General features: G+C 47.4%; 1 protein-coding gene across 1 annotated transcript in view; it reads right to left on the minus strand.

Annotated features, from left to right (window-relative positions):
* Nucleotides 1-9,506, minus strand: part of ITFG3 (integrin alpha FG-GAP repeat containing 3) — an 11,010-nt gene extending 1,504 nt beyond the window's left edge. The window contains exons 1-7 of the mRNA XM_009877342.1: nt 9,201-9,506; nt 7,997-8,113; nt 7,597-7,785; nt 3,862-3,992; nt 1,380-1,509; nt 782-920; nt 378-518 (exon numbers count right to left, since the gene is read on the minus strand). Coding sequence (XP_009875644.1) covers nt 378-518; nt 782-920; nt 1,380-1,509; nt 3,862-3,992; nt 7,597-7,785; nt 7,997-8,113; nt 9,201-9,465 — 1,112 coding nt within the window. The 5' untranslated portion in view covers nt 9,466-9,506. The remainder of the gene's footprint in view (nt 1-377; nt 519-781; nt 921-1,379; nt 1,510-3,861; nt 3,993-7,596; nt 7,786-7,996; nt 8,114-9,200) is intronic.
* Nucleotides 9,507-14,962: the final 5,456 nt, after the last annotated feature.

Consider the following 14,962-nt stretch of genomic DNA (forward strand, 5'->3'; position numbering starts at 1 on the left):
TGGCTTGGGCATACCTGCCTCTTTCAGAGCAGCCTCTATCCTCCCACAGCTGCCTCAGCAAGAGACTTGACCGCTACAGCGTTAGGTTAGCCTGGAACCACTCCCAACTCTGAGCTCAGCCCTGAGACAATTGTATCACAACAGAAAGAAGAATCAGAATCACAGAAAGAAGAATCAAAGCTCTGGGCTCCTTTATTTTAAAGCAGCACCTGACATTTGCTGGCAGAGGACAAATGACACAATAAGCACGACTCAGACATGACTGCAGAGCAGGCTCTGGTGTTTCAAATGGGGGGTTAAAAAAAAAAAGAGCATCTGCCAAGACCCTGTTGCTGGGAACCTGAAATGTCACACCCAATCTGCACCAGTAACTCTACCTCACAACACGGGACACGTTGAGCATCCACAAAGGCTGAAGATTTTGTGCATTGATCAGTGTAGCCATCTCCGAGTTTATAACCAAGATGTTCTCCCGTGATCGCCCAGGAATTTTTGCCAGGTAACGAATGTCTCCAGAGCTGAACAAAGACAGAGAAATGATTATGCTTTTTAGACTGTAGATGGTTTTACTGTGGGATTTTGTGGTTGTTTTTTTTTCCCTGCACGGTAAACACAAATAGGAAACCCCAGCCTGTTTTCCTTCCTTCCCTGGGAAACCCTGACCAGCCCCTTCCCCGAGCTCCTAGTCCAAAAGCCACGTAGCCAGGAAAGAACAATGGGCCCTCCTGTCAGGAACCCTGGTACCCTCCACTCCGACAGCAACCAAGACATAATCTCACACCTGAGAAGGGATAAGCGGTGCGTGGTGTAGTCGATGTTCTTCTCCCACTGAGAATCTTGCCCAAGGCCAGGAAGCTTAATTTCCATCCCAGTCACTGCACTGTAGAGATCTTTCAGGGAATATGCATAGAGAGAGTTTTCTGTGAGGGGGGAAAAAAAAAAAAAGAAGCAAGAATTAGGGAGATAAGTTATCCTGTCCTTGCTCTGAACCCTAAGATTTTCCGGATCTGGCAGATCAACTATATTTTTAGGGCTTGCATCATAGAGTTGTAGTGGCATTTTGAGATTCAAGCCTGCTTTTGAATGCTTTTAACATCTTATCTGTCCATAATCCAAGTGTTCCGCAGTAATCGTTTGCTGTGAATGACTACTTAAATCTTCTATTCTCAACACTTTTCAAATAAAATTACTACAGTACGTAACAAATCTACGTTTAAGCAGAAGCCCCCCCTTCTCTTGGCCTTGAATAACTCTTCCGCTAGTTGAAAGCATGACACAGGTTTTAAGAATGCAAAACACTCTTTCAGACAACTGTTCAGCAATCCTGACTGCACAGTTACAATCACTCTCGCAGACCAAAGTTGCAAACAGAACCGTACCTGTATAGAAAAGGAAGTAGGAGGAAGAGTCTAGGTTCAGCTTGACATAACGAGCGTTCCCATCCACGCTCAGGCTTCCAGTGGAGCCGATCTGTTTGCCGTTTTTTCCTGAATGGATGAAGGTCTTAATCTACGCAGAGGGATTAAAAATAAATAAATTAATTAATTAAAGGGTTACAGATACATCGCACTGTTACTGCTTCGACTCAAGTATTTTCCAAAGCTTCTGAGCAGCTGGTACTGAACAGCAGCTGAATGGCAACAGCACAGGCTTGGGTGAAATGTCTCGCCCTGGTTTTGGAGGTGTGGGCATGAGTTAGATAACACCTCTGCTGTGACTATATTTGCAAGTTTGAAAACCACTCCGAGCACAGCCGCTCACCCTAAGATTTTACCATCTCCCCTGCAGGCTGGGACCACTGAACAGCAAGCTCCAGCTCTGCTAAGGACAGCGGTGATCGATTCGAACCTACCGAGCAGCAACAAGGATGCAGAGGACCTAAAGGCAGAAACAGAGCAGCCTACGGACACACGGGCAACTTGGCTTCACGTGGTAGCTCTGCTAAATATCTTATGTGCCCTAATCTGCCCCTCCAAAGGCTGACATGAGTCCAAGGGGATGAAAGAGCTGACAGGTTTCTTTATATTCTTTGTGCAGGGCAATGGAATCCACCAAAACCATTTCACCCGGAGAATGAAGGTAAAATCAGACATCAAAAATCCAGGCAACAGTAACGGCCTGAGGAGAGCAACGTACACCAGGGAAAAGAGAAACATCAGACCAAGAGAAACAGCATCCATCAGAGATGCTGAGTCAGGCAGGAACCCTTCCCTCTTCCTTGAGAGGGAGGGATCAGGCAAGAGAAGGAAATTCGCTGCTCTCAAAGTGAGCCTGAAGAGTCTGGCAGGTGAATAAGGGGCAGTTTGCTGCAGAGAACACAGCTAAAGGGGTACAGCAACACATCCACCAGCTGTTCCCAGCCTCCTGCACTGGGAGGAGACACATACCAGCTCTCGTGGACCAGCTTCACCTTTACTCACAAGCACTGATTCAGCAGCTGTCCTGGGACAGTAACAGCTGTGAGAACACACAGCCCCTTACTCACTGCAGTACTCGATACCTCCTCCACTGCCACGGGCGATGTATCCTGAAAAATGCTGCGTTCTCCTGGTTGTATCTGCTGAAGCTTGCAGCAGGAAGGGATCAAAAATGCTCTTGGAAAAAGCTGTCACATCTAAAGCCCCTGCATACAGAGCCTTCACCACAGACTCCTCAAAGCTCTGCCGTTCAGAAAACAGCAGTACAGCGTAATGTTCAACTTCAGTCTTTGCTAGCAACAAAGCCAATTTACTTAAGTTCTGAGTCTCCTTTCCAACGAGACTGCTTTCTTCTGAGCTGCAGAACTCCACTCGAGCACCCTGTGTTCTGGGTGATTTCTCAAAAAAGAACATACTTTTACTTAAGCTGACAGAGCGCTTGCCAAATCCGAAGGGAGGAAGGGATTTCATACCAAGATAACTAGAGAGGTTAAATGGAAAACAGATCAAAAGGCACTCTTGCAGAACAAAGGCTACATTGAAACATTTCTTGGCTGTCTAAAATTAAAAAAAGAAGTCTTGAGATAACTAGCAAAAGCAAGAAGGAAAGAAAACAGAAAGGAAGCGTAGGAGTCGGAGGGGATAGAATTTCTGATGACTCTGGCAGCAACAACGCCTTGGACAGCAAAACCCCACTGGCTTATGGAAGACGGGTATAAGGACACGGGGCTCCCACTCCTCCCCTCAGACTTGCAAGGAACCATAACTTTTTTATGCTTTAAACAGGACAGACTGCGCATGCAGGTGACGGTGCACCACTCAATCACAGATGCCGACGTTTTAGTGTAAAACCACTTTTAGCGAAATGACTTACCCCCTCTAAGGAATGGGAAAAGCAATGTTGGAATGGAGGTAACACAACCAGCAGCTGTTGCAATAACGAACCCAAGTCAGAACTAACCAGTGCAATGACAGTAGGAGGAGAGAGCTGTGCAAGGCAGACCACAGGCAGGGTATCAGAAAAGGGCAGCGCTGGTACAAAAGTGCTGGCTGTCAGCCGGGCTTTGATCCAAGAGCCAAACCTGTCAGGGTTTGTTCCCTTCTGCTTCTCTGAGCAGAGTCGCAGAAAACTGCAAGCTCATCTCACCCGGGCTCACTCCACACAGAGCCCAGGAACAGGCAGGAAGGAGCGCACACTGAAAAGGGGGAGGAATTCCTGATGGGCTATTTCTTTTTGTTTGGTTGGTTTTGTTTTTAAACGATAAAACATTTCCACTGATTTGAGAGTACAGCTCTGCGAGGTGGGAAAGAATACCACCCCCAAAGCACAGAAATCAGAGGCCTCTGGATAATTCCTCTGAGACTACAAGATCAAAATAAATGGGATTCCTGCCACCCCCTGTGGTCCGGCCACCCGGTTTATCACAGCTTCAGAGTGACATACCTTATCTCCTGTAGCAAAAAAGATTATCAGGTCCTGAACTCCGTCACTATCCACATCTGGAATCACTGACACCGGAGTCAGCACAGTATAATTAGCTCCAAAGTCACTGGAGTGTTTCCACTGAACTTCCCCTAGAAGAGTTATTGGGAAACATTCACTAAAACGCTGTTTAGGTTGAAAGGCTTTTAAGGCCCTTGCTCCTCCAAGTAGCTTGCAGTAGCCAACCATTTACAGCCCATCCGCACCACAAAGCCGTCACATTTACGCGCATCATGGGGTACTTGGTTGCATTTTCGTATTTCAGATGAGTCCCAGTGTCCACAGTTTCAATTTTTATTGGAAAGCAAGTCTAGCTGCGTGCACAAATGCACTCAAACCCCCTGGGCACTAACCAATCCCCAGGGCACAAAGGACAACTCGCTTTTCTCGTGCCTTTTGGATTAACAAGCCTCCCAGCACGTCCATAGCATGGAGAATCATTTTTTGTGATCTCCAGTCTTGCTGCTGCGTACTTAAAAAGCTGCGCAGACATTTTAAGACCATAAAGCAGCTTAATTTTGATCACAGCGTTGCAGCTACTCCCGACAGAATCTTTTTTGCTGCAACTTGCCTCCTGCAGATGTTCCTGCAGATGTTCCACGCTGACGTGACCGGCCACATCCCACCTCTCCCTTGTTCAAAGAATACACACAGCACGTTCAAACTTGTTTGAAAACAGAGGCAGCACAGCTTTGGGGGTTTAAAAAATAGTGTTTGTTTGTGTGTGTGTGGAGTTTCTCTTCCACAGCTCCAGGCCAGTTGGGTGACTTTGCTTCACACGCTCTGCGCAGGGCTGCTGGCCACTTTCCAGTCACTGCCCAAAGGAATCTGCAGTGGAATCTGGGGTGTGTGGGGGAAGACCGGTGGTTTTTTTTCTTCTTAAGGAAGACTTAAGCGACTAACTAGGTACTCAGCAGGGAAACACTTACCCTCCCCTTTACACAGTATCACAGACAGCAATTATCATTTCAGGAATGCAAAGTAATATCTGTTCTTTGTCAGGAAGGCAGCTGCACTGAAGACTGAGGACCATGTGCCATAATTTAAGGCGGGCTGTATTTCCAGTAAGATTCCTCCAAAGCTTTTAGTGAGACACCAAAAAAAATACTTGGATTTGTTACTATGACAACAGATGTGAAGTAGAAGAGTGCCCCTAGGAAATCATGGGAAGGCAAAGAGTTTTACCCCCAAAGAAAACAAGAAAGCAGAAGAAGGAGAGAACATAAGTTATAAATAACTATATCCTGGCTTCGGCACAGTCCAAAGCTACAATAATAAGACCAAGCTGATGAAATCCACATTTCAATGCTCTATTCTTTGCAGGGTAGGCAGTAGATATAGTTTTGGAGGAAGCATTTTACTCTCTTAAAAATTCAGTCTCACTTAACAGAAACAGTAATGGTGAGATGGATTCAACAAAAAGGACTTGAGAGGCTTTCATGTTCTAAAACAACCCCCAAAGAACACGACTGTGAATCCAGTCCCATCCCGCACCTTCAGCAGTAGATGGGACTATCTTGTCTGACATCCATAGCGTCCAGGTGCTTCCTCAGAGCCCGAGGTCACTGCAGAAGCCCGGCAACAGAGGCCAAGACGGAAATGAAACAAGAGTCTAGACAGCAAATCTAGCCTTAGCCTGGATGAAAGGGTTGGAGGTTTGGGTTTTTTGGTCCAAAAGGAATAATAAAATTAGGACTTAGATGAATGTGTTCAGCTCTCACTTCAAGGAGCTGCAGAGGACACAGACTTTTCTCCCCATCAGACATTCTCCAGGTTGGAGTTCTGTTTAATTTAGTGATTTCTTGCACAGAAGCAACTCTGTACATCTGATCACTGTGGTGCCCTTTCCGCCATATCCCTTAGGAGACCAGAAGTCCTCGCAGGGCTCACAGAGCTGGAGGATACGGTAAAGAGAGAAGGTGTAACAAAACAATTACTCCTGTCCTCTTCCTCCAGACTCTGTTTCTGGCCCTGGCAGACATGGAACATGCAGCTACACAGACTTTTGCTCTGACCTGGATCAGCTTATCTTAAACACTTTTGCCCCAGTTTGCTTGTAAGATAAATAGGGAGGAATGTTAGATGTCCCACGCAAACAAAAGCACGCACTCCTACACTTTCTGTCTTGCTTGCTCAGGTCACTTATTCTGGCAGTGAAGAAAGCAAGACTTAACACAAACAGACAGAAAAGCACTAACTGTTATCAGCATTTAAAGATCAAAACCAGAGCAGACACTTTCAGATGATAATCTGCCTACCTCTCCTTCAGTCCTCCAGCGGGCCCAGGCTAGGCAGCCTGACAGCCCTGGAATCTCGCCAATCCTCTACTCGATGAATCATTAACAGTTAAAGATTGTTCTCACTACTGTTTTTAGTGCAATGTGATGCAAGTCAGACTTTGCCACTTTAAATACATTCAGCCTATTTAAATATATTTTTTCTGATCTACCCTCCTAACCTCCAGCAAAAGTCAACTACGCTGAGAAACTCTTTTTAACCTGCTTCATCACAAAAAGGTATCCAACAGGCCAGCTTCTGGGTGACTCGCTTTTCCACCTGAATCAGGTTTTCATCTCTTGCTCTTAATTTCTATCTGTGGAGTGTTTTCTTACCGTATTGTTGCTGTGACCTGTGGCTTAGCCTGGTTCCCTCTCTCCACACTTGTGCTACTTCTTTACGGCTGTCTTTAGTTACACGCCTTTGGCTCAGCAGTCACCTTTCTACACTTTGACCTCAAAGCAACGACTTCATTAATAGTCTATAAATGTGCTAGAGCTTACTGATGACGGAAATGGTGCTAAGATATCTCAGCTGGTACAGCAGCTTTCCAGCTCTGCATGTCTATGCTTCCAACTACACTGAAAATTAAAAGCTACACTAGATTTTTCTCAGATTCCTTAGAGCTCTTGCTATTTCTCTCTCTCTGTTTTTGGAGAATAAGGTGTGAGGGGTTCAATACCAGATACAGAGGATGGGATCCTAGGCACATTTCCACAGGAGAACATGTGTTGTTTACAACCTTTAAAACAGTGATCCCAAAACAGAAATGTATTTCAGTCTTCATCAGCGAGGAGGGCTCAAGGTGCAAGAGATGGTGACTGCCCTGTTCCTAGAGAAGTACAGGCACTCTTTATCATCACTCCATCCCAGGCAAGATGATGATGAATTCCTCCACTAGGTTCAGAAATGAGAAAGGCTTTCCAGGGTAAGCAGGCAAAATCCTGGACTGCTGAAGCAGACTGGCGAGTCCTTATCCTAAGGGCTCACCCTGATGACTTTCAAATCATGAATTCCTACAAAACTCCCACTCCTCTTGCCACTGCGGGCATTCCGCACACTCACAAGCAATTGACTGAGAAACACTGCACGTGCAGGTTTCTGACCAACTCCTGGGAGTATAAAGTAACAATCACAGGTAGTGACTGCTCCTCCTGTTTCAAAAGCTGTCGAAACCTTGGTCTTATAATACAGCGGCCAGCACAAACCACCACAACAGAGTCCAGCCTTTGGAACAGAGAGGCTCAGAGAATGGGTGCTTCTCAACAGCCCAGCGTGTGGCTCTGGCAAGGTTTTCAAGCTAATAAATACCCTGCGCCCCCTGTTCACGTCGTGTCACGCTGACATCCCCAGCCTCCGAGGTCTGAAGGTTGTGGGGCAAGGCAAGCAAGCAGCACCATCCTCTGTATCCCCACTCACCCGTCCGCAGGTCCACTGCTGTCAGAGATGCTGGCTTCCCCACGATGAGGCAACCCGGGGTCTCGGCCCCCCCAAGCTGCTGGAAGCCACACTGCAGCCACTCGACTTCCTCGGCAGCGGGCCTCTCCCAGAGCGCTCTGCCGTTCGTGCCAGACACAGCAGCCACAGAGGCGCACGGAGAAGGCAGACCTGAGGAGAAGAGATGTCAGAGGCAGCGCTGCCAACACCTACCCTTGCTGCTCCACGCCACGCAAGACCTGGCACTCACCCTGTTCCTCTCCCCACCCAGCTAACCCAGTTTTCTCCCCGAGACCCACAGCAGCCTCACTAATTAGAACAGTAAGAGTAAGAGAAAGAACAGTCCTTTGGCTACAAGGTTTTCCATTTCTGAATCATCTACCTTCATCCAAACAGGATCTGTTGAAGCTGCTGCTGCCGTTGCTAGCTTTGAAAGCAAAGATGACGTCTTGGACTTTGTCTTCGTTCACATCTTCTATAGCCAGAAACTGGTAGGCCACTGTAAAAGAGACCACAAGCTGGTGAGGATTGTCTCAACCACCAGCAGAACTAGCTGGAGCAAAACACAAATTCCTAGAGACCTACTCACTGCCTCCATTTCTGACAGTGTAACATCAGGACAAAATTTAAAAAAGCCATCTACATGATGTACCAAGGACTGGAAGTTAGTGCCAAAGGATTTTTTAAATTTGCTATCCCCCAGAGGATTGGTCTTTTTTTTTTACAGCCAAGCTGCCAGAATGTGAACTATTTTGAAAAAATACAACTCTAATCTTGGTATGCGGTTGCTATTCCTGAAATATAAAAAAAAAAACAACCTAAACCAAAAAAACCCAAACCCATGAAACTCAGCCTCGGACATGCCATCTTTCTCACTCTCAGTTAAAAGTAGCCTTCTTCAGCTCCAAGAAGCAGAACTTGGGATTTCTGCATTAATACACCAAGCTCGGTCTCCATTGGTGAGCGCTATCTGCATTTATAGCACAGCCAGCACACACCCACTGCACATAAGATTACAGAAAAGCTTTCACAGAAGCGAACACTGAGCCACCAGGGAGCAGTACCCAGGCTAAAGAGCCAAATAAAGAAACTATACATTCCTGTAATTTATATATATATATTAAAAAGCAACACAATGCAATTGCTCTTCTCCCCTTCTTGTGAGCCATGGAGAAAATATAGAAAGTCATACTGACAAGAGAGAGAATGCCTGACAGTTCCCAAACCCCAGCCCAAATTTCAAGGGAACAGTTTAGAGCCCAGACTTCAACAAAGATTTATTTCCAGATATCCTTCCCCATTTTTTTTTTTGTTTTACCTAATGAGGCCAGCCTGCTACCTAGTTAGAGCTTCGGAGCAGCATCTAATTTCTCCATCAGATCCTGTAAACACCTCCTGGAAGGCCACTCCAATTACGACGGGCCACTGCTTATCCAGGTCAGGTATTCACAGCTCTAGCTCCCAAGGGCAGCATCCCTGCAGGCCTGGCTCCAGATTGCGCTTAGGTAGAGGTCCACAATTCAAATTCATGGCCCATAAAGGAGAAGAACTACTGGTAAATATTCATTCTGAAGCAGTAAGCTCACCTGCATTGTCATAGTTTCGGAACCATGTTCTTTCTGAAACTGGCCTCTCCGGGCAAGGAATGATAAAGGAGAAAGCAAACACAATTATCAAACACAGAAATAACGAGACGAAGAAGGCGGCAGTGCGCCACCGGGACAGCCGAGACAGTTGCGACGACTGTTTGCTGATAATTCTTCTCTCCACAGAGTTTTCATGGTTCTCTTGAGCTTTTACGTCCTCGGTCTTCAGAGGGTGGATCTCAGCTTCCGAGTCTTTGTTATCCATCGCAGCTCACTCATGGGTATTCAGATGCCCTTCTCCCCCTTTGCCTGCAACAACGGAAAGAGCTGTTAAAACAGATTTTGGAACATACCCAAAAAACCCATCAAAATATTCTGTTACTACCTGATATTCACGCTGGAAACATTTAACGGGAGGTGAGCAAATAAGCGTGTTGTCACAGAGCAGGATACAAAGCGCCGTTGGTACCAGAGGTCTCCCACATGCAGCAACCGGGAGAGACGGCGGGATGCAGGAACAGCAGTTTCTGCTTCTTTGGAGAAAGAGGAGATCAGCTGTGCTAAACCCACGCAGAGAAACCTACAGCCTCTGCGCAGAACGGACTGACTGGTCTGTAGGTCTCACGCATTAAAACCGTGACAAAAGCTCCGCTTGCAAAGAGTTCTTGCCACCTCTTGCGTACATCAGTCTGACTCCTGGCTGGAGAGGTGAAAGGAAACACTCCTGACCTTTACACCCAACACAGGGCTGTTCCCTTACTGTAATGAGCACTTGAGCTCTCCAGGAGGGGGAGAGAGAAACAAAACACCATCATTCTCCGTATAGGAACAAATCAAATCTATCTGACACCTTCTCAGATGAGAAACCACTTGAGAAGTTGAGCAACCCAGCCCTGCAGAAGGCAAGAGAGCAACTACTTCCCTCCCCAGAGGAAAAAGAAGGCACAAGTTGAGACTGAAATCACGCAAACTTGATTCCATCAGAATGGAATAACAACATCTATTTTAGTTCCTCCCGCTATAAATCATAATCCTGAGCTACAGCTACAATAATAGAGGAGTTCCATGCTAATTTGTTATAAAAAGGGGAAAAACAGAAGAAGCTCTAGTCGGTTGCAGAAGCCTGTAACCCATTACCCACAACAACAATAAAAAAAGTCAACGTTATATACAGTTTCTCTGATACTGCTTCTTTAAAAAAATAGCAGAAGGGAAAAAATAAAGAACAATACATTCCAGCAGCCTTGGAAAAAGCTGCATGACAGTGTCATAAGAAGTTATATCAGAGCAAATAAACATGACAACTGAGCCAACTTTCCATGACCATGCCCCTGGAGTCACGTGCCCGGGTTGTCCACTGGAGCAATTTACTTCCCCAGCAGAAAATAGCTTAAACTCAGCACCAGCACACAATGCAGAGAGCTTGGGCTTTCAGTCCCAACAACAAAGAGGCTCGTTACATCTCACGTTTCATGCTCAAGTTCATTTACAGGTTCAAAGGAACACAAGACAAGAGTCACCCTTGGGAGGCCGGGTTCCTTCACGGAGCTGTGGCTCAACTGGGGGGAATTTCATCTCCCTGGGCTGGCCCTGTCGCACCGCAGCCTAATGCTGCGAAGGCCTCTTCTTTCCTGGTAACCTCAGTCTGCTGGATTTCAAGGCTGGAGTTAGGAAGCCCTTACTCCAAGCCAAGCACTCTGGCATTTGTCCTACGACAGCACATGGAGTACAAGATCTCGCTCCAGACAATCTAAGTGAAGCTGCATGATACCATACAAATCCGGTAAATCAGTAATGTAGAAGTTGACTCGTATTCCAAAGATCTTACTCCAAAGACCTCATCTGCCCTTCACGTCAGTCCCCCGGAGACATCCTCATGAGGCCGGCTGTTTCCAGACCAACCACAGGCACCCAGTGAAGGTAGGAAGGCTCCAGATGGAAAGGGGAAGAAAAGAAAGAGTTGTGCACTGAGCCCTCCCTCCCAAACTGGGCAAGAGAGCAGCACCGCTCTGTTATCGAAGCCGGCCAAGGACCAGACCTTCAGCAGGTTCAAGGTACAAGGCTCCCGGTGCAGGCTGAGCAAATGATTTACTGGAGCGACAGGGGCCGGCTGCAGGAACGGGTTACGCACCCTCCCCTGCAATGAGGCAGATGGCTCCTGTACCTCTGGAGTGCCTGTTCCCCAGCAGCAGGGAGAGAAAGATCTTCTCAAACACTGCTATAATCAGTGTCCACGGCACCGGCTGCAACAGGGCTCCAGCACAACCTCCACTGGAGCCCTCTGGAGCCCCCCAGTAGGGAGCCAAGGAAACCTCAAGAGCAGAGCTGAGTGCTTCCAGCACCTACGAGACCTTCTGAGAAGAACCAAAAGCAGGCTTCTCCCCACTGAGTCCAGCTTAACGCTGTACGGAAGGCGTATTTTTATGACTCACTATAAATCACACCACTGTCATCTAGACTGGGATGAGAACAATCAAAAAAGGAGTAATTATCCTGACAGCCCCAGCAATTCCCCCTCGTTTTGCAGCAATGACCCTAGGAGCCACCGATTACAAAGAGCCCTCGATGCCTTTAAAGCAATTCTTCCTCTTTTTATTTCAGGGTTTGAATAATGCCCTTTGCACCCCTGCCAGAGCTGAGGCAGTGCCAGAACAACGACCACAAAGGTCAGTGGCAAAGGCTCCAACAATGCAGGAAATCCCATCGCCCGCAGTTGCCAAAGGACGTGCTGGCAGCACGTGAAATGGTCTGAGCTCTGAACAACAAAGAAGTCTGGTAATCAGTTTAATTGAAGACAAGCAGAAAATGATAGCGTGCGTTTCAGATGCTTTTGCTGTCCTCTAGCAGCCGGCATTTTGTCTCCTGCTGGTAGAGGACACAAAATAATTCACTGGGAAGTTTAACGCATCCAGGGACCTCGCAAGGAAATGCGCAGTGACAGGACCCTGTGCTGCTGCATTATTAACACGTGCTGCGTGCACCACGTCTTGTAGCCAGCACCGGCTCTCTGCTCGGGGGCGGGAGGCCTCACCGTGAGAAAACACGGGAGAAAGACCTCATAGAAAAGGAAATAATTAGAAACTGCATGTGACATACCCAAGCTGAACCCACATGGCTCAAGGAGTGCTGCGGTACAGCCAAGACCTACATCTCACCTGACTTTATTTGCTGGTGTGTGCACTTCCATCACCCCACAAGCTTTAAAGGCTACTTACCCCCAGCAACAGGACGGGCTGGGAGCAGTCCCCAAACAAGCCAAGGAGGAGGGAATATCCTGTCCCACGGCAACAGCGCTGAACTCAGAGCAAACCCGGCTTTACTCACCTTCATGGGGGACTGACCTCCCTCTTCTCCTGAAGCTACAGAGCAGATCTACACATCTGCTCTGAATCAAACCAGGGAAACTTGTGCAGCAAACAGTTAGTGCCAAGACACAGCTAAATCCAAGAGACAGATTGTCATTACCAGTCAGCTACAACTGCCTGACAAGCACAGAGAACCACATACAGTCAGATGTACGAAGACTGGAGACAGAAACCATTTAAATATCAGTGTGGTGGAAGGTTTAACTCATTTTCCACCCGTAAAATACCAAACCGCAGCATCTGTAATCTCACCAGTTCTTCCTGGAAAATTTCTAGCAATAAATAACTGAGATTCAATGTTCCACATGTTTTTATCTTCCTCGGGATGATGAAATCAGATTCTGACTGGCCATTTTAGGAACCCAAACACAGCATTTGGCTGTTCTGGTTCTTTTTTATTTCTCTTAAGCACCTCAGAGGTTTCCTTCCTGTCAGTCAGAAACTGTTGAAGCCCCAAGCTGCCATCAATAACGACAAGACAGCTTCCAAGTTTTGCTCTGAACAAGATGCACCACTCCCTTTGCGGCTGCCTTTCCTGAGCAGACCGTTCAGTTTTAATCCCACATGTGGCACAGCACTGCAGCAAACTCGCTGGGCAGTCACCTGCTGCAACACTAAGACGTTACTGGGTCATTTTTCCCATTTTCCGCAGTCCCACTTACATCAGGGTCCAGACAAGAGGAAGGAACATGTAAGGCTTCCTCCAAATTAGGAGATTTTCCTTTACGAATACACTCAGACTGCCCCCTGTACACAAGCCAATCGCCTTGCTGCAGCTTATACATAATTCTTTCTCAATACCAAGTCGCGGCCACAGGCTGACGGGGAGAACTGTCTCAAGGAGACCACCCTTTTCTGACACCAGGGTACCTGTGCTCCTGCTCGTGTCCCTCGCAAGGACCACACCATAGACAACGCAGTCACCTGGCTCTGAGAAATACCCTCATTCTGCTGCTGGCCTGTTCCCTCCCCTCACTCTCGCTATTTTGTCTCTGTTAACACAGAGCTCTTCAAAACATCAGGTTCTTCTTAAATGACACTTAACCCTCCCGGGCAGACATGACACGGGCCACAGAGCCCTAGCAGCCAGTGAATTAGCAGCTCCTTCAGAGTACAATCAAATGTCACCTTCGAACGTGACACATTTGCCATTTGCAGGAGAAAAGTCCACTTTTCCAGAGAAGTTTTCAGGACAGTTCGGGGTTTGAGTAGAGAAACCTCATCTGCTCAGCCAAGGGCAAAACACAACTCAGCACTTCGTCCAAGAGAGCAACATTCTAAGACGAAGGCCAGCATTAAAGCTGCAAAGCTGCCTGCAACTGATTATAGGTTAGGCCAGTAATAACAGTGGAGCAGCAGCAACACATACCATTTATCACCCCAGAACTTACAAGCTTCGCTGGATCCAAGCCACTCGTCCTCGCTGACTGCTGCAGATCCCTTGCGTCAATCCCAAGAGCTGTAGTTAGCGAGCTGTTTGCATCTCTTGCGTCAGAGACATCCCCACCTAATCCCGGGGGCTCCCTTGCTTGTGTCAGAAGCGTGGCTACTTCTGCACACTGACAGAGATTTAACACACAAGGGGCTTTGGAGAGATCTCAGTGTTATGAAAACCCTTTAAAAGAGGCTGTGGTCATTTAATGCAGGTTTATTAAAAAGACAAAAAGAAAGGACATTTTTCAAGGGGAGCGCTTGCTCCACAGGTCACAAACTCTATGTCCTTCCTAGTGAGGTTTGTAGCAGTATGAAACAAGGGCCCTTCTCCAGCTGTTGTCATCTTTGTTAGGTATCTCCAAGAGAAACCCCTTTTCTCCCCCCAGAAATGGATTTTCACTTTTCTCCTCTTGCGCAGAGAAAAGCACAGTCAACATGCAGCCTTGTGGAGTCTCTCAGTCTCCACAAGCCACCCCTCAAACAGGTCCCGGTTCTGCCCTTGCACTGAGAAGGGCTGGCTCCAGCCACACTGAGCTGTCTCCTGCCTGCAGAGCAGGCTGCTCCCCTGACTCTCAGCAGTTAGGCGAGCGGGTTTCTTTCCAAAATAAGTCAAAAAGGGTGGAAATGAGATTGGAATTTAAGTTTCTGCAAAAAGCACCCTGATTCATGTCTGCAGACTAGGCTTGCTGAGGAAAAGAGAAATATGAATTTGAACCTGTCAGGGAAGAGTACTGAAGACTGCGTGTTTAGCTCTGTAGAGGTGCGGAGCTTCTCGTGTTTCCATTCGACTGAAATACAGACCCGCAAGCCCAAGTGCTGCATAAGCGTCTCCCCAGGATTCCTACGCAGCCAGACGCGGGGTTTCCCGGAGAAGCAGCGCTATTCCTCCGTGAAACTCCGCGGCTGTTGAACGCTTCGCCCCAGCCTGCCGGGCCCACCGCTTCCCCGGACCCTTCGCTGCTT

Source organism: Apaloderma vittatum, unplaced genomic scaffold (genome assembly GCF_000703405.1).
Source record: "Apaloderma vittatum isolate BGI_N311 unplaced genomic scaffold, ASM70340v1 scaffold29439, whole genome shotgun sequence".
Classification (NCBI taxonomy): domain Eukaryota; kingdom Metazoa; phylum Chordata; class Aves; order Trogoniformes; family Trogonidae; genus Apaloderma; species Apaloderma vittatum.